We start from the raw sequence: 19,071 nt of genomic DNA, 5'->3' as shown, positions 1-19,071 counted from the left end.
CTTTTTTCTTTTTTCTTTTTTTCCTTCCAATCACCCACATGTGTGTGGGGTGGTGGGGGTTGGGGGAAGAGTAGGGGTCTCAATCACTTTTGATAGGATAAAGCACACAATAACAAAACAAATATTAGAAGTAAAAAATTAAATCTTTAGTACTATTTTAAATCATCAATCATGTCAAAAACTTATACCAATTAAAAAAGAGTAAAAATGGCATACATTAAGTTAATTATATATACAACAAAGAATACATGGATGAAGAAAATTGAAGCCTCAAATGATATTTGGTATTGGTACCACCAAACATACAATTAAAAGGACCTAGTCTTCTAGCTATAGCAAGGCTACCAAAGAATATGTCCGCCACACCCCTAATTAAAAACAGTCTCTCAAAACCCTAACCATCAAATTTGCCCTCACAATCCATCTTTTTTATTTTTTTTTGCTTTTGCTTTAGACTGGCAAACCATGTCCTCATGACTAAACAAAAAGGCAGCACTGTTTGTCTCTCAATCATGCATCTTTCTTTACTAAAAAAATTTAAAGTTGTATTTGAATCTTAAATTTGTCAATTTAAAAATATAAAAAAAAAAATAGAATCTAATTTTTTTCTCTTTTTGGCTAGGTTAGGTAAATAAAACGAAAATGAATATATATTTATAAAAAAAAAAAAAAATTGTTATTTTGTTTAGTTGCATATAAAGAAAATGAATTTGTACAAGCAATTAATTCTTTTTTTTTTCTTTAATTGTTTCCTCAATGAAACCGGACTAGTCTAAAGTTAGGTCAGACTTTTGATTAATGTTTAATTAAATTTTGGGTAAATTATATTAATCTCTCCTAAGATTTAAAAAAAAATACAATAAATCCCACAATTTTTGTATAATTATATTGGCCTCTTCTAAGATTTTATTCAAATAATACTTGGATCCATTTTATTCAATAATCCATTAGTTATATAGATGTAAAATGTGTAATTTTTCTTGTTTATCTTTTATATTTACATACCACTTGTATTAATTTCGGTTCCTTTAGCCTTATTTAAAGAGAAGTGTAATTATTTCAAAATTATAAAACTTTATTTTTTTCAAGACTTCAAGAGATGTTAGTGTAAAGTTAGTACGTATAAATAATTATATTTCTCTTTTCCTTTTCCTTTCTCTCTCTCAGTTAATCAAGGAGTCAAACGCAATTTAAAGTTAGATCAGATATTTTCAATAATTTTGATTAATATGTAATTAAAGATTGATAACTTAGCTTTAAAGTCTTTAGTAGAAAGATTAGGGAATCTATAATGGATTTACCCAAACATGTCTACAAGGTCCTTTTGACCATGTTAGTGAAACCCTTTTTGTTCCAAGGTTGGTGCCTTCTTTTACCTCATAAAAATGGTGAAAAAAGGGTCCCCACGTAATCCATGCTGACATGTCAGAATACCATTGGTTGTTTCATATTTATTTACAATATAAACACAAAGCTAAACACAAACTTTATGGGCCGTATATAAAATTAATTAAGTTTCTAACTTTATATTAAGTGTTCAACTTTACATATAGTGTTCAAACTTCAAACAGTTAATCGAATCTCAGCTCCCCTCACATGATTAAAATTATGACAAATTTCAATTTACCTTTTGTAATTTCATCCATATGCGATTCACCCTTTATCATTTTTTTTTAAATAAAAATAAAAATAAAAATAATAATAATAATAATAATATAAAAAAAATCACACAATTCACTTGTGATTTAAGGATTGAAATGTCACACCTATGTTCAAATTTAACTAATTTAACTACAAAGTTATTTTTAAACAAATTTTAACGAACTAAACCTGACTCAAACTCAAATAGTTTGATTTATTTTAATCTTACCAAAACTAGCCAGGCACATACAAAAGTGCACACAGGCACACCCAACGCCTGATCTTCATGAACAATACTAAACACAACTTTTTTTAATTTCAACAATACTAAATACATGAAACAACATCTCACTCCCTGAATTAATATAGAAACCGTAAGTGATCACGATACATGAAGATTTTGGATTTCAATCCGTAATTTGTCAAGTTCTTTCTCAACGTCTTTTAATTTCTCTCGAGTCTCCGAAAGTTCGTTTAAACTACACTCTGCTAAATCTTGGTATGGCTGGCCAATGAGTTTCACAAAGTTTTCTAGATTCTCAGTTGTCTCCAAAAGATCCTTCTGCATTGCTTCTTCTAGTTCCCGAGCCAAGCCGTCAGCAGTCCTTTTCACTTTGTCTACCATCCTTTGTCTACGGGCTGGGAAGTTCGAAATTGCCAATAATCTACATCAAAAACATTAGGTATACAAGTTAGAAATTGTCCCAAACGATTAAGCAGTTAGGAATTTGATCCAGCATTGCATATTAAGTTAAAACACATTTATTAAATTTCATCACCTTTTATTAACACAAAAGCAGTGGACAAATCTCCAATTTTGTTTCAATTTCCTTTTTTTGCAAGCATATCACGCCCCATTCAACCTCAAAAAAACAAAATTCATCAACAATACCTTCTTTCTACAAAGGACAATAGAAATGATTCCAACCTTACCCAATTTCAGCCACTAAAGAATAACGGGTTTAGCTCATACAACGGGAAATACCGAACAGGGGTTTCGTAAAGGTCAAACCCACCACACGCTAACCCCCAAAGAGATGGAGGACCTGATCTACTTATTTAAGGAGTACAAAACCGATGTGAGAACTCTTGGAGAATTAAAGAAGTTCAAAAGCACATCTTACAATGCAATAAAAAGAGTTTTCTAAACACTACCCCTCCTTTTTCTAATTTTACATGTGCTTGCAAGCAACAGAAGTCACAGTATTTTCCAAGTGTATAGACATATCGTATGCTCAAGCACTAATGAATGACCATTTTATGTTATTGACAAGTGAATAATCCGCAGGATACTAGCTACCAATCTGGCAATCTGCAGTACAACTTTCACAAAAAAGAATGGAAAACAAAATCTATTTCTTTACATCATTTGGCAATCAAAAATCTTATACTAGTCCTCATATCCTTTTCACGTTTCCTTAAAATTCACAAAAGAATACACTATTGTGAATATATATATATATATATAATTGAGAATGGTTACTGTATACAACACTTAGAATGATAATGAGGATTTATCCTCATGCAGTCAAAAAGAACTACTATTACATTCATAAGAATCATAACTAGCTCATCACAATCCAACTAAATCATCTAAATGAGCTCAAATCCATCATGTCACATTCAAGATAAATTTGCATACCAGTACCCTTTCCCATCTCCCATAATACAGCCATTCAAGTTTGACTAGTGTTTCCACTTTTTTTCCTTTTTTTAAAGAAAATATAAATAAATAAATAAAAGCAATATTTCTACTTCCATGGCATTGGCCAAACAGCTCATTCTCCGGATGTAAGCTTAAAAAGATTCGATTATGCTGACATTAGTTCATTACTATTATGGTAGGCTGGTTAGGAAACATATATAATTGGATCAATTACATAGAATTGGAAAGGGAAAAAAATGACTTCCTATATATCAACAAAAATCAGGCACACAGGCTTCAGCACTCAGAGTGTACAGAAAGGAAAATGAGGTAACTTAAATTAAGGGGATAGGCACCTACCCGCCAGCAGAACAAAGGCCAAGAGCAAGAAGATCTTCTACTGTGGTAGGTAGCACAGATGTCAGAAGTGATGCAGATAGACCAGCTGCTCCTAATCCACCAAAAGTACCCAAAAACTGAAAATAAAAGAGCGTGCTTAGCATCAGGTTTATTTACTGTTTCAGGAGTATAAAATTATTGCACTTGCTAACAAAGTAACCTACAAATGCTAACATTTTGGGAGGGTCAGAAACCATTTAAGGACAAGACCACTTCCGATTACACCTTTTTAAGATTACTTTAATCTATGTTTCAATTAACCAGGATAGCAGGAAAATAAAAAGAAAGAAAAATAACAGTCAAGATCTCAATTCAACAGCCAGATCAAGCTCTTCAGTTCGTAAGATACTAATTTTCCATTTATTTTTTCATGTCTTCACAGCATTAAGCAAATTCATCATTAAAGTAATTCCCGAAAGAAGCCACTAGTGCCGATTTTCCTTCTAAGAATTTAATACTAGTTATTAATGGAAAAAAGTATCAAGATAAAGTTGCAAAAAGTCAACAGTTTCCATGATCTTACAAATCAACAACAATCAACATATAAGAATCTAGAAATTACTATTGCATTTACAAGAAATTATTTGTCCTTCACTTAAACAAAAACAAAAACAAAAAAACAAAAAACAAAAAAAAAAAAAGAAAGAAAGAAACATAGGTGGCGGGAGGATGGAAAGAAGAAAGAAAGAAATAGTATTCAAAAGCCCTGCAATCAAATAAACAGCTTGGCCAAGTTATATGGCCCTTGATAGCAGGTTCACCAGGTCTGGGGATTGAACTCCAGCTCCCCAAATCCACAATATGATGTACTGATGTCCTTGCATGACAAAAAACGAAAAGGGAAAAAAAGCTTCAATCCATACAAGTATTAACTCCCCTTCACCTCTCATCCCTCTTTCTCTCTCTACCCCTTATTTTCGTGGCTCTCTCTCTCTCTCTAAACAATATTGATGTTCTTCAATTTCTCCTGTTGGAGAGCTTGATATGTAATGTTTTGGAACTAGTGGTGACCTGACCAAATATGATATCAGAGCTCAGGTTACGAGAGATTTTGGATTTATTTTCTCCGTTTGTATTTGTTTTCTCATTTCCATTTTGTTTCTCCACATGATTAGATGTGTTTGCATCTCTACGTGCAATAAGGGATTGCACGTGACAAAAGGTGTTGTGGAGCTTACTATGCATTGTTGCCCCTGTTGCCTAACAGCTTAAGCTTTTGGCATTAAAGGTGACAACTCCTATGTTTTTGTTTTTCTGCAATGGATATGATCATGTGCATCACACAGCAGACCTCCCAGCACATGTATGTCAAGAGAAGTTTATTTGAAACAAGTTCATCAATAATAAGTCAACTTCTTATGCAATAAGAAAACTTCCATTTGTCAAATAAAGAATTTCAAACTCACAACTTCGCGAATTTCTTGCTCAAACAGTTTGGAAGCAGCAGCAACACTGAAATTCTCTATCACTTTTACACTCTCTTCAGATTTTCTCATCAGCAACTCACTGCTCCCCAATTGAGCCTGTTTCTGTGGATCAACTAGTGAAGGCCATCTTTTCTCAAAAGATTCCTTATACAGCCTTCCTTCGCGGGCATTGCTTGATTGCAACCATGTCATATATTCCCCAAGTAGTTTCTACATGTCATGACAATATTCACAAAAACAAAACGTTGAAGTCAGATCTATCTAACGGCCTAAAAACAGATCTTCCACGGAAACACGATTAGCAAAGAAAAATAGACACAAGGAATTATTATGATGCAAGCATTAGTAAAATGCAGCTTCTTTAGCCAAAAATCTGTAACCTGAACAGAACCTTAGGTGTTACGAACCTACAACCCAACAAACTTAAGACTAGCTTCAGTTGTCCCAAAAAAGAGAAGTAGAAAACAAAAATTGCAACTGGCACTCTCATCATTAACAACCATGGATATAATAATAAATTTATTAACTTCTCTTAAAAAAAAAAATCAAAGTAACAACTATTTTTTTCTTTAAACTAGGCCATTCAACGGTACTTTATTGACCATTAGAAGTTAGTCTTCTTGAAAGTAGATAAATATGTACTGTAGACTAAAGCTCAAGGTTTAAGCTTTACATTCTCCTAAATTATGTTTTCATTAGTATCAAATATATATATATACAGAAGACAATTATGGAAGAGTATGTAAAGTTTATAAGCACATAAAGATATTGTTAATTTTAGAGCTCAACTCAAATCCCAAACAGGTTAGAACCATTCACTTACTTGTGCATCAGAAAGTGCAGGACCAATAATGTCATTTCGAGTAATTGAGGTGGCGGGCATTGGAGCAGATTTTTCTTTGAAAGCATATGAAGCAACAAGATCAAGATTTGATAATTGTAGAGTTGATTCTATAACCTTGACAATACGTGCAAGTGTACTGTCAATCTGCAATTTTACACATGTAATGTCATAAATAAAATTCAGGACAAAACAACAAAAAAGATTTACAAATATTGTTAGAGCCATAGATTGGTTACAAAGATTTGACACCAGAAGTTTGCATCCTGCTGGTAATATTTTGGAGTCTAAGAAACATACCAGTGATAAAGTCTGTCTCTTCCACGAAATGCTCCCGCTTTCCATCTTCATTGCATACTCTTTCACACTATCAACTAGTTCATTTACTGATATCAAGTCCTGCTTGGCATACTGGCACTTTTTTTTCACAAGCTCCTGGCAAGCAGAAAGCAGTTGTTCTGCAATTGCAATAGGTGTTTCTAGCTTAAGCTTCATTCTTTCAATTCCCATACTTGTTGACCCATCTAAAAAACTATACAAAAACTTTTCAAATTCATAGAAACTACTGGTTCTCCAATGAGGGTCAGTCGTAGATAGTTCTTCATTCTCTTTTTGAACATGGTAGGAAGTTGAAAGTTTTGCTTCGAGGGCAGATCGTGCAGATACAGGATATATTGTCACCTTTTCTAAATTAAGCAACTTCTGGGTATTTTCCTTGACGAAAACAATAGCTTCCTCGAGCTGGCATCAAATCATGTAAAAGAATTGAAGATCAGAATAACTTCATTAGCAAACCTAAAGCAGGGAACATTGTTCATTCTTTATAGTCCCTCTTACAAGAAATCCCTTTGAATAAAATTTGCAATCAAACTAGAGAATGCATAATTAACCTCATTAGAATTCTGATAGAGATCAGATTTATTCAACACAAACACAACTTTTTTCTTCCACTGCTGAGTGTAACGGAGAAAAGAAACCTGGAAAGCACCACAAATGGAGCCACAATTAGTAAATAAATAACAAACATGTTACATTAACTTCAATACTAAAATGGACAATACATAATATGCTCTTATAACAAGAGAATATAGACAACGGTGATTACAAAATTTCACCACCAAAAAGGACTGTTACCCTGCATGACTGAAATTTTCTAATAAATCACCAAACTAAGAAGTTTCAATTTCACAGAAGAGCATGCCTCCACTAACTTTATGTTTTGGGGAATTTAAATTTTCTAGCCAAATCAGATGAGCTGGCAGATCCACCTTGTCAAGTCACCAATTATCCCAAAAGCTTGAGCTATTAGAAAATGGACCTAACAAATGTATATTAGCTATTCAACACACCAAACCAAACCAAATCAAGCCTTAAGTCCCATCAAATGGGGTCGGCTACATGAATCCTTCTTCTCCACGCGGCCCTATCAAAGGCCATTTCGTTAGTCAAATTAAGTAGATTCATATCTCTATATACAATGCTAGCTAACGTTAATCTAAGTCTACCCCGTCCTCTAATACTACCATCTACCGTTACAGTAAAATGAAGATAGCATCAAATCTTCTCATCACCATTATGGCAACTACTTATTTCCACAAACAAAAAAGAGAAGGGTATGAGAGAGAGAGAGAGAGAGAGAGAGAGAGAGAGAACTGTTATGACACCACGTTTAAGCACATAGTAGCAATCCACATGTGGATAGCTCTTCTACTCAATTATCAATATATTTCGGTATCCGAGTTCAAACATTATACGTCTTGATGAGATCTCTAATGTGACACAAAAGGCACCAAAAACAACAGGAAGTGCTAGATTCCCAAGCTAAACACCCGCAAGAATAACAGATAACAGACCAACAGCAAAGGGAAAAAAATGTAATAAAGTAAATAAAACTATGCATTTATATATATAAAGAAAAGAAAAGAAAAAAACATTGCATTCCTTGACTAATTTAATACAAACTTTTACCAGAGGGAAAACATGCCAAAAATAATCCAAAGAAAAAATTAAAAAATAAAATTACTAGACTCCAAAAGTACTGTAAGTTTGGGTGGCATCTAAGAAATATTTAGCAAGTCAGTCCCAAAACAGAAATTATGCTGACCAAAAATAACATTAATTTTCTATTTGGGAAATTCGATAAAATATGGGTTAAAAAAGCTTGGAATCCTAATTTATCAAAACTATAGGAAAACAAAGGAAGTGTGAAATCCACAACTACAGAGAGTACCAAGAGGAGATATTATTACAACACCGACTAGTAAAAAGTGGCACCTACTCAACTTAAGCCACATTGCTAAGAAGAACAACTGAATTTTCCGAAATCATAAAAAGCCCATGCATTGGTTACCAATGCAGCAAAGCACTGTCCCTTATATCAGAGAACAACGACCACTGAAGTTGCATATTTATTGTGATAAAAAAATGTAAGCCTTCTTGGTAATTGATACGGGGTTTTACGCATAAAGACAATACAATCAAAATGTGTCCTTGCAATCAAGCAATTTGAGCCAGTACTTAAACAGGTATAAATGCATTTGGACAAAACAAACCTAATTGCATGCAAGCTTTTCCAACCTATGTGGAGACCACTAGTTGCTTGACATACTTCAGCTTATTGATGGAATGTAAATAAGAGTAAAATATAATGTTGACAAACAAGTACATAAATTAGTACATAAAGGCACAAAAACAGGACATTTTACTGATTTTCAAAAATATCTATTCAACTTTCCAAAACATCCGCAAGAATTGAAGTCAACCTGTTTTCTTTTTAAAATTTTTGCTCTTTTAATTTCTCAAAACAAGTAAATAAAGTGTCATCAATATACTGATACCCAAAGGCCAACTAAAATTAACTTCCAGATACAAACTTATTATTGTTAAATGCATAATAAATCTTTCTTTTTCCTTTTTTTTTTTTTTTTATAATTACTTGTACGCCAAGAAGGAATCGCAAAAGCTGCAATGATCTAATCCTTTGTCTTGCTAACTATAAAAGCATGAAATCACTTGTCATGCCACATTTATAGATGCCACTAAATCATACCTCACTTTCAGTTAATGGGCGATCAGCAGACATAACAAAAAGAAGCAAATCTGCACGGGGCACAAATTCCTCAGTCAGGCGTTGTTGCCGTTGAAGAATCACATTAGTTCCGGGTGTATCAACAATATTCATCTGATAAAAGATATTAAAACAAATTAGTTTCCTTTATATAGCGCCATTATTACCATAAGAAGAGGATGATATTGAGAACGTGTCTTAGAGCAGCAGGTGTAACCAAGACATGGAAACACGACATAAGAAGTATATACGCATGTAGTGAACACAGTACTGGGCACACAGTACTGGGCAGGTGTGTCTTGTTCAATCACCATCTAATCTGTTATTTTCTTGCTAGATCAAGCCAACACAATTCTACTCTAGTATTCATCAGCTGATGCAGTCTGTCTCTTTTCCTTTTTGGCCAATTTAGCATCCAAACCAGGTGATTTGATACAATCAATGTACAGTTATCTTAGAAAAATACACTACCCATCGTTTTTGCAACTCGCTGAACTCCCCATTTGTGCATGGTTACTTGGTGACTTCACTGATTATCTGAAAGTTATGTTCAAGACTAGTACAAAAATACACTACCCATCATTTTGCATTTATTTACAACTCACTGAATTCCCCCTTTTTGCATCCTTACTGAGTTACTTAACTGATTTATCCGCATGTTATGTTCAAGAATAAAAACAGTATAGTACAGGTGATAGATAATTATGATGATCATAACAACAATCAACAATCAACATGCAAATAATTCACTGGTACAAAGGAATTTCCCTTGCCATCCAATGACACATGCACACCATTATATAAATGCCTCAACCAAAAACTCATTAGGCAGAAGAGCTAATTTGGAAAGTGGTTATTACCAGCCTTCCTCTAGAGGCCCATATAAAAGTGAATTGTGACTTTAGATTATATACTAAACCAAACATAAGTACATAGTTTATCATCTTGCACCTTCAATTGCATTGTGCTTGTTTTCATTAGGAATGCAAACATTTAGGAACCAAATTCAATGCCAAAATCCAGGAAAATTTAGAGAAACTCACTTCTTTAAGAATTGGAGCAGGTAAATAACATATGTATTGACCATCCGGATGCCTTTCACAACGTTGTTGCTCGTTAGATTCCAACTCAGAATAACGTAAGAAAGTGATCTCATTTGTTGTGGGAACAACCCCATCTTTTAAATATTTATTTCCAAGTAGTGCATTAATGACGGTTGATTTGCCGGAGTTGAACTCACCCTGGTGACATCAAGAAAGATACCCCTCATGAAAGAATTTTTTTAAAAAGAGAAATAAATAAAACAAGGAACCAAAACAGCAAGTTCTCAGAAAGTAAACAGCACAACTAACAAACAGATCTAAATGCAGCAATGCCATTTTTGGTAATACATAATCAACCATTTTAAGGGAAACTACATGTCAAACAATACCCTGGCAGATCTAGCCATCACAAAAATAAAAAATGAAAAAAAAACATAATGTAGTGAAATTTTCACTGGTCCTAGTCTCAATAAGCAACAGAATGAGGTAATATAGAGAATCCAACATAAATAAGCCTTGGTTTGGTTTTTGAGTTGGGACTAAGAAAGCACATAAGGACAAAAAAAAGGCACAAAATCATAAAATGACAAAACACTTAACTTTTGATGCAAAATTACCAAATTGACCCATATACAAACAAAAAGTCAAAAAAGCATCATTTCAAGTGGAGGGCAATTTTGTCATTCCAATGCAAAAAAGTCAAAAAAGCCAAACAAGAAAACCAAAACGAACAAAAAAGTCCTAGGCTAAAAAAGTCAAAAAAGCCAAAAAAACGACACATAAAGAAGCTTGTGCCCTAACCCATTTATTTGATGCATAATTTGTCACATCCAAGGTGTTGACACAAACTTTTAAGTGCATTAGTACATCAAACCAGAAAATATACAAAATAAATGAAAGAGTGACAAATGACGATTCGAGTCATCAAAAAAAATACTACAATTGCAAGATCAATAAAGTTTAAATTTCTTCAATCGGAATATTGCTTTCAATCAGAACGTTGATCCTTTAAAGCAAATTAAAAATAAGAAAAGCAGACTAAAGCGCTACAATAGAATTGGCATATGCCCAGCATATAAGATTGGCCTCAACAGTTACACGTAAAAAATCAGATTGTCAATGCCTAACTTTCATCATACAATATTCACTCTGTGTCAATATTTTTTAAGATCTACTCCACCAACAGACCCCAGAGTATGGAATATTAGATAGATCAAATTTGCCATTCACATCTTGGATTTATAACAATCATCCATTCAAATGAGATATTAACAGAAGCAAAAGTTTGAAAAAGAGTAGGCATAGAACGTTTGTTAGTTGAACATCTTAAAACAGAAAAATGCATGAACACTTTTTTTTTCAAAAGAGAATAAAAAAATTTTAAAAAAAAAATAAAAAAAAAAAAAAAAACTTAATTATAAGTTTATAACTATAACAAGTGAAAAAATAAAGAATTTATTTGAAATTCAGAGCTAATACCAATGTATATCCCTGGAACCAGAATTGGTTGAAGTTCAGCACACAATTACCACTATAACCAGAAAAAATGGCTCATCAAGTTGAGAAACAGCATCGATGAGAAGTGAGACCTCCTCCATCTGTCCATCAAGATTGATATGCCTCAAATAAGTAAAAAGCAAGGAAATCACTAACAAAAGTAGAATCAATTGAAGAATAACTTCAACTACCAAATGATAATATTAAAAGATCACCAGTGGTGCAGCTTCCCGCATAACATCTATCACTTCAAGCAACACCAACTTCTCTTTTTCTATCAACTGACGTTCTCTGTCCTCCAATTTAATAAAGCCAGCCACCCCCTTTTTCCCAGGAAAGCCATTGTCAACATTCAATAGTTTGAGCTTATCACTACTTAGAATTTTTTCCTGTCCTCTCTTATTCGATGGATGTACATTGTAAAACAATTTGCTCAGGACTTCATCAGAGAACAATTTCAATTCTTCCAATGAGATCACTAAACCACTGGCTCCTGATTTAAGTAATTTTGCAGCTTCACTAGATAATATGTCAAATCCAAGCAATGAGATCATGATAAAGATTGGAATTTTCACATTGTCCAAAACAAATCTCACGAGTTCCTCAGCATGTTTTACTCCATCAATCCTATAGATAAGAAAATCAGCACCTTCAGAATTAGACGCATTTAAAGCAGCATCTGAAGTTTGCACGTTTCTTGCTACCAACGGAAGAACTACTGAATCAGAATTGGAATCCATCATTGTGCTCCTTGCCACAATGGCAGGAAGACCTATAAAAGAATAGAGAAACACATCAACATCAAAGAATTTCACGTTGAAAATTAATGACACAAAACAACGTCATTCCTACATGAACTAAAATATAGAAACTGTTGGTGTATATAAATAGGGAGCCCAATGCTTTAGCCTATGTTACACACCACACATACTCGGCACTAGTGTCGCATGTCTAAGAGTCGAATTCTCCCATTTTCTGACTCGGCTAAATTAGATACGGGTACTGGGATACGACATATGTAATGTACCCATTAGATAATTAATCAATTGACAAGTATTTGTGGTTCCCAATTGCCAATAATTTTTTGATTAACTAATAATGATTTTTAATCATCAATTCATAACAATAAATAATCAAGTACCTAATTAACGAATCAATTAATTTTTTTTAAGCTCCGTTTTTTTTAGTTATAGTTGGTTGTGCATTTATTGAGCATAGTATATTATCAATTAAGTAAGTCAGTTATATCAATTAATGGTTTTCCAGCTCAATTCCACTTGCCCACGCACATGATACCAATGGCTTGGACTCTCTCTCTGTCTCCCCCCCGGTTTGCCAGCTCAGTTCCACTTGCATGTGCACATGATAACATTGGCTTGGACTCTCTCTCTCACACAAGGCATCCTTGGAGTTCATACACACGCTCTCTTCATCTCTCCATCTACCCTCTCTTTTCACATAAATCCTAACTTCTCTACCTCTCAAATCGAACCCCCTCTCTCAATAGAACAGTCAAATTTGATTGATTCTTCAAACCCTATCTCTGAAAGGATTGATCAAACTCGGATCTTATCAAAGTTTGGCGTTGCCATCAACCAAGAACTTTGACATCACCACTGACCAAAAACTCATTATCAAACTTCGTTTCTAAGCCACAAACTCACAAATCGAACTTCTCTGAAAGGTATGCGCATCTTCCTCCTTGAGTCAACCGTATCTAAGTGAGAAGAGTCGAATCCAACCCAGATCCCACACCCATGTCGTGTCGACATAGGTACTCCCCCCAAAACAACCAAGTCTATATAACACAGTCTTTGGCAAAAAAATGAAAAATGAGTTGTAAATCTATTAGGATGAATATTATGTTCTATATTCTATTATACAAAGAGATTTCATAGCAACTTGCAATGTAAGGGTGTTTCTTTGGTGGAGTTTTGGGAGCAATCTCATGCAGAGATAGTTTAAGCTAGCATGACTAATAATCGGGTTGTTGTATACTGGGAAATAGGGTTGTTCATAAATCCAAAAAAAATTGACTAATTGGACTGGCCCGGTCCGACCCAAAGTGGAACGGTCAATTTCGCACTACTAGACGGTCGGCAATAGTTCTTAGAGTTCTAATATTTTTGGATGGTAGGTCGGCATTATATTTTGAAAACACTGGCCCGACAAAACCAAACCGACCGAATTTATTATATATATGAGATAGTTCATGGGCTTTAGCAATCTCAAATAGCATGTAGCTCTTTTTCTCAAAAAATAATAATTACAAATAAGTAAAATTGGCCACATGTCATCATTAGATTGGAAGTAAAGTTTAGAAATGGTAAGTATTAACTTCTAACTCTCGTCTTTCTGGTTGGCTTTTGGCACTCCACCATGTTTGGTTTTCCTTAATTCCAAAAAAACCTAGAGAAGACCAAAACAGAGCTCTCTCTCTCTTTCTCTCTTGTTCTGTATCTCTCACAGCAAATTTGTATATCTTAGGCCTTGTTTGTCATAATCTAAAAAAGTAAAAAAATCAAAAAGTCATTATCCTATTTGTCACATCATTTTATTTAAGTCACATCACCTCTCTATTACATCACTTCAAACTCAACCTATATTTTATAAAGAGTCAAAAAATAAAGTACACTTATTTAGATCATCCCAAGCAACCCCTTAACACAAATCCATACAAGTCATCCCAAGCAACCCCTTAACACAAATCCATACATCGCACTGCGACATGTGGAGATGGTGGCTCTCTTCAAAGATCACACTCCCTCTAATCTCCTCTCTCTCTCGTAGATTGAAGATGGCACTGGCCTTGGATAATCGATGGTGGCAATGGTTGTGATCGATGGTACCGTCGTTCTTATTGATGTTCAATCTCTCAAATCTCCTCTTTCTTAGATTTATCTCTGCGAAGTTTTTTTCTTTCTCCTCTGTGTATACGGTTTTTGTGCAAAACCGCCCAAGATCGACCAACAAAACAGACATCTGTAAACCAACAGAAAGACGCAAATTTTGATGCCTTCTTATGGTTCTTGGCCGAATATTTATTTTTGGTTCCATATAAGTATGTTTTGTGTTTTGGTAATTACACCAACAGAAACCAAGCACTTGACATAATCAAAGCACAACCGAATAATAGAGAGTAAGGAAGAGCCCCAAAAAACAAAACAGAAAAAACCTTGATCAGAGAGGACAACACCACTGGCATGAACAGCAGCAGCAATATCAACGCGCTCAGAAACCATAAAATAAGCCCGGTCCCTAACCACAGACTTCAACAAACAAGCAGCCTCGTACAGCTTCCCACCACTTCCAACACCCCCATTGAGCACCACAACCCCAACCCGCCTCGAAACCGCCTCGTCAATCAAATCCACAACACTTGTATCCTCCAACACCTCTTCGGGGCTCAATTGGAGAATAAGATTGGGTACTTTGATCTCCGGCCTCTTGTACCCTCCCGGAAACAGCGTTCTCGGCTGTTGCCATCGATCTTGATTGTTTGAGGGGAAAAAACTGTTCTTTTCGATTGAATATACGGAGAGATTGGGGCGGCGAGGAGGGCGGGGTTTGAATTGGGGACGAAGTGTTGTTGATTGGTTTGGATTGAAGAAGAAGAGAGGGTGAATGGAAGTGGATTGAGAGATTAGTGATTCCATGTGTGGAGCAAACTAGATTGATGATGTTGAGTAGGTTTAGGGTTTGGAGAGAGAGAGGCTTATCTGGAATTCAGCAAGCGGTGTTGTGAGTGTGTGTGGTCTGTTATCAACCATTTATTATCCGATTGAAATCGGGCTTTTAATTTTGTTTGGATGACAAAGCTATCCGGATTGCACTCGTAGTTGAACCGGGATGAGGCTGGCGTAATGGCGCCACAATCGCTTTTTTTTTTTTTTTTTTTTTTTTTTTTTTTTTTTTTTTTTAAAGTTATCAATCATCTATTACCAGTGTTAGAGACTTTTAATTTATCACCTAAAATTCTTGATTTGGCCATTATATGGTTACTGATGATAACTGCGTTATGTACGGAATTTTATAAATTAAAAAAATTATTATAATTATTTTATATTTTAATATATATGAAATTTTTTTATGTATTATAATTATTATAATTTTTTTTTTGTCTTTTAAAAAATATAAAAACAACATTCAATGATGATATAGAAACATACTTGACATTTTAATTAAAAATATAACTAGATAAATCTCCATAAAAAAAGAAGACAACATTTATTTTTCACTACAATAATTACATAACTCAATATATAATTTTAATATCTCTCACTCTTTCGTACGTCCAATTCTCTATCAATATTAGAATGAATGCATGAAAAAAAAAAAAAATTGAGAAGATAAAGAGATATGGTTTGAGACATTTCAATTAAAGAATTCTATTAATTAATAGTTATTAGGCTTTAATGGTTGGGTTTCTAATATATATTAACTATTAAAGCTGATTTTTTTGATTTTATCTATATTCACTTGATAATTTGAGAGTGGATACGTGTTATAAGCCTTTATACGAACACTTAATACATTTTTTGAGCATTATTAACGAAATGCACAATGTAATTTTTTTTCACAATTGAAACCTGTTATTTTTTAATAAGAATCTATATTTATTTTAAATATATTTTTAATATACAAAGTATTTTTTAAAGATTTTTAATAAAAATAATTTAATAATCTCATCACTAACCAAGTGTACGGAAGAAATTGAAAAGGGTGTGACAGTAAGTATGAGATAAATAAAAAAGGCCTGTAGGTTGGGAAAAATCAATAAATGTTGAGATTTTTTTATTAAATCAAAAAATTAAAAAATTAATATTAGGATATTGGAATTCTCAGAAGACTTATGGGTTATAAATTTTATTTTCCTTATATAATATATAACAATGATTTAGACCACTAAAAAATACACCACTAATAGCACAAATGCATTGGGATTGGTAAAAAAAAAGAAAAAAAAAAGAAACAAGGCATAGAAAGTGGACGGGACCCACTGCCACATCATTAATGGTCCTTCTAGTGTTTCATTTCTAGTGCTCCCAAGCGTTTTTCTATAATATATATATGAGTAATGCTAGAGATACAAAAAAATTTACCAAATGAATGACCAAACCTCTCACATGGGTCACACCCATGTAAGAGGTTTGGTCATTCATTTGGTAGAAAATTTGTGGCCTATAGCATTTTCCTATATAGATAGATAGACAAAAAATAATTACATAAATATAAAAGACTTCACAATTTTTGAATTACACCCAACCTCACATTTTCACCCATTGTTTTGAGTGTGTTATTTGTTTAGAATTTTCCAAATTTAATTCCACACCCACTTTTGAAAACTCTTTCCAAAGCGGAAAATTTTGGAAGTTCTCTTAGATTATTATTTTTATTTTTTTTACAATTGGCACCTGTTATTTTTTATATTTTAAATAAAAAAAAATTATGAGCTTTAAATAGAATTTTAAATTGTGTGTTTGGTTGTAAGTTGTAAGTTTTTGTATCAACTATCATATATCACATCAAAAATTCTCTACTTAATTCAAAAAAAATTTCAAAACTCATTCACTAAACAAATTTTTCACGCTCAAATCATAATTTCAAAACTTACAAATATAAAATACAACTCTATTATCAAATTATATTTAAAAAAATTTTACCAAATACTGCCTACATTTTCCCTCATCTCTTCTTTGTCTTGTTCTCTTTATTTTGCCATAGTCCCTTGTCTCTCTACCAATGTTCTGAAATTACTGATCGTCAGACCAAAAAAAGTAATTGATTCAACCGTTGAATTAACCAAAATTCCTTTGGCCTATTTTGATTAATTGGCTAAAGGTTAATTTTTTTGGTTTTTCCATTTTTTTTATATTGTTTCTTTATTTTTTTACATAATTTTTTTTAAAAAAAATTAAAAAATTAACTTTTAACCAACTTCCTAAAATATCTCAAAAATTAACTCTCTTTTTTTTTTTCGCAACACTTCTCCACTTTCTTTACCCTTCTCCTCTGCCCATCCTCATCAATTCAAACCTTTTTATTGATAGAAAAGTGACAAATAAGGGAAGGGTTTATTACATATTATACCCTAAAATTATGGATAAATTATCAATAGATCCCAATAGTTAAACTTAATTCTCATCAAGCTCTATTGAAAATAAATCTTAATAAAATTGTCACTAAAAATTGACAATTCGTGACCTTTTTTTTTGCCATGATTTTTATAAATTGTCGCTAAAACTTATAATTAGTGACTTTTTTTATGACAGATTTTTCCCATAAGACCTATTAAACAATAAGTCTTCTTATTAGGACCTACATGTAAGTACCCCTAAAATTATCACAAATTTGTTTTGAAGTATTGATCTAAGTTTTTAAAGTATATAAATGTAACTCTATTTAGTTTCTAAATTATTCATTGAATCTAATCTATTAAATCTTTAAAATATTTACGGTTATTTTGGCAACCGACTAAAATGGTCAAAAAGTCTCTACCAAAAAGTTAACTATTCTCTCTACTTTTCTGCACGTATCTTTGTTAAAAGTATAAAAAAAAAAAATCAATTAAATAATTAATTCCCAAAACAACCCTTAATTCAAGGATAAATTACAGATATACTTCATGAGATTTGCTTAAAATACAAATTGCTCCTGTGATTATGGAAACTACTTCTCGTCCCTTGAAATTTCTAATTTCATAACAAATAATCAAGTCAATTAATAATTTTTAATGATATAAGAAATTAATTTCAATTAATAATTTATGTAATTTTCTTATTGTAGATGTAATAACCTCGACCCATGATTAACTGATAAACCATGATTAAGGATGCCAAATAAGTAATTAAGGTGGAATTTTGCATTAATTGCATATGTGATATGCCATATGAGATTCTATCTGTTTTGCGTAGACATATATGTTTGTGTTTCTGCTATGTACTACGAATTGAAGGCCTTATCGACATCCAATTACGAAATTAACTTGATTAATGTATTAGTTAGAATTTTTAGAATTTTATAGTAGGTTTAATCGAAATTCGATTAGGAACGAAATAATTAAAATAATTAAAGCTCATTTGTTTAATGGTAAGTTTAATTAATTAAGTTTCTTAATCAAGCCTGTAAAAGGCTTATACACCACTTGAATCACCTTTCCTTCATCATTTTTGAGCTCAACATAACGTGTGTGTGTGTGTGAGAGAGAGAGAGAGAGAGCTAGAGATTGAGATAAATGAGGAAGAGTAAGAAGTTCGCTTGGATTTAGCTAGAAATTGAGGAATTGACTTGGAGGCTCAAAGACATAGCAATTTAGAACTCAATTAAGGATCTTAGGTGTGTAATTGATTCATAATCTTTGTATTCAAGACATAAGTGATTGAACTTAAGAGGGATAAGTTTGAGAATTAAGCTTAAGTAGATGAATTTCATGCATGCAAGCATATATCATAGTATTTTGAGTTTGAATTTCAAACAAATCCCACATACATGTGTCTATCTTGACTTTGTTT

General features: G+C 32.9%; 1 protein-coding gene across 4 annotated transcripts; it reads right to left on the bottom strand.

The window, feature by feature from the left end:
• Positions 1-1,831: 1,831 nt before the first annotated feature.
• On the bottom strand, positions 1,832-15,442 carry FZL (FZO-like protein). 4 transcript variants are annotated; one of them, XR_014347020.1, is made up of 12 exons: positions 14,736-15,442; positions 11,776-12,332; positions 11,593-11,661; positions 10,064-10,261; positions 9,003-9,134; positions 6,844-6,930; positions 6,254-6,694; positions 5,936-6,100; positions 5,092-5,322; positions 3,647-3,762; positions 2,421-2,504; positions 1,832-2,306 (listed from the first exon to the last, which is right to left on the bottom strand). XR_014347020.1 is itself a non-coding variant. In XM_028227840.2 (11 exons), the coding sequence occupies exons 1-11, from the start codon at positions 15,214-15,216 to the stop codon at positions 2,024-2,026; spliced, it is 2,760 nt and encodes a 919-aa protein (XP_028083641.2). In that variant the 5' UTR covers positions 15,217-15,442; the 3' UTR covers positions 1,832-2,023. The 4 variants fall into 4 exon arrangements, 2 of the variants coding, with proteins under 2 accessions (XP_028083641.2, XP_028083642.2); XR_014347021.1 differs by lacking the exon at positions 5,092-5,322; XM_028227840.2 differs by lacking the exon at positions 2,421-2,504.
• Positions 15,443-19,071: the final 3,629 nt, after the last annotated feature.

The sequence above is a fragment of the Camellia sinensis genome, chromosome 12, assembly GCF_055761805.1.
Source record: "Camellia sinensis isolate YWXY chromosome 12, ASM5576180v1, whole genome shotgun sequence".
Taxonomy (NCBI): Eukaryota; Viridiplantae; Streptophyta; class Magnoliopsida; order Ericales; family Theaceae; genus Camellia; species Camellia sinensis.
Note: the sequence above shows the minus strand (reverse complement) of the source record. Positions and strands in the feature narration are given on the sequence as shown.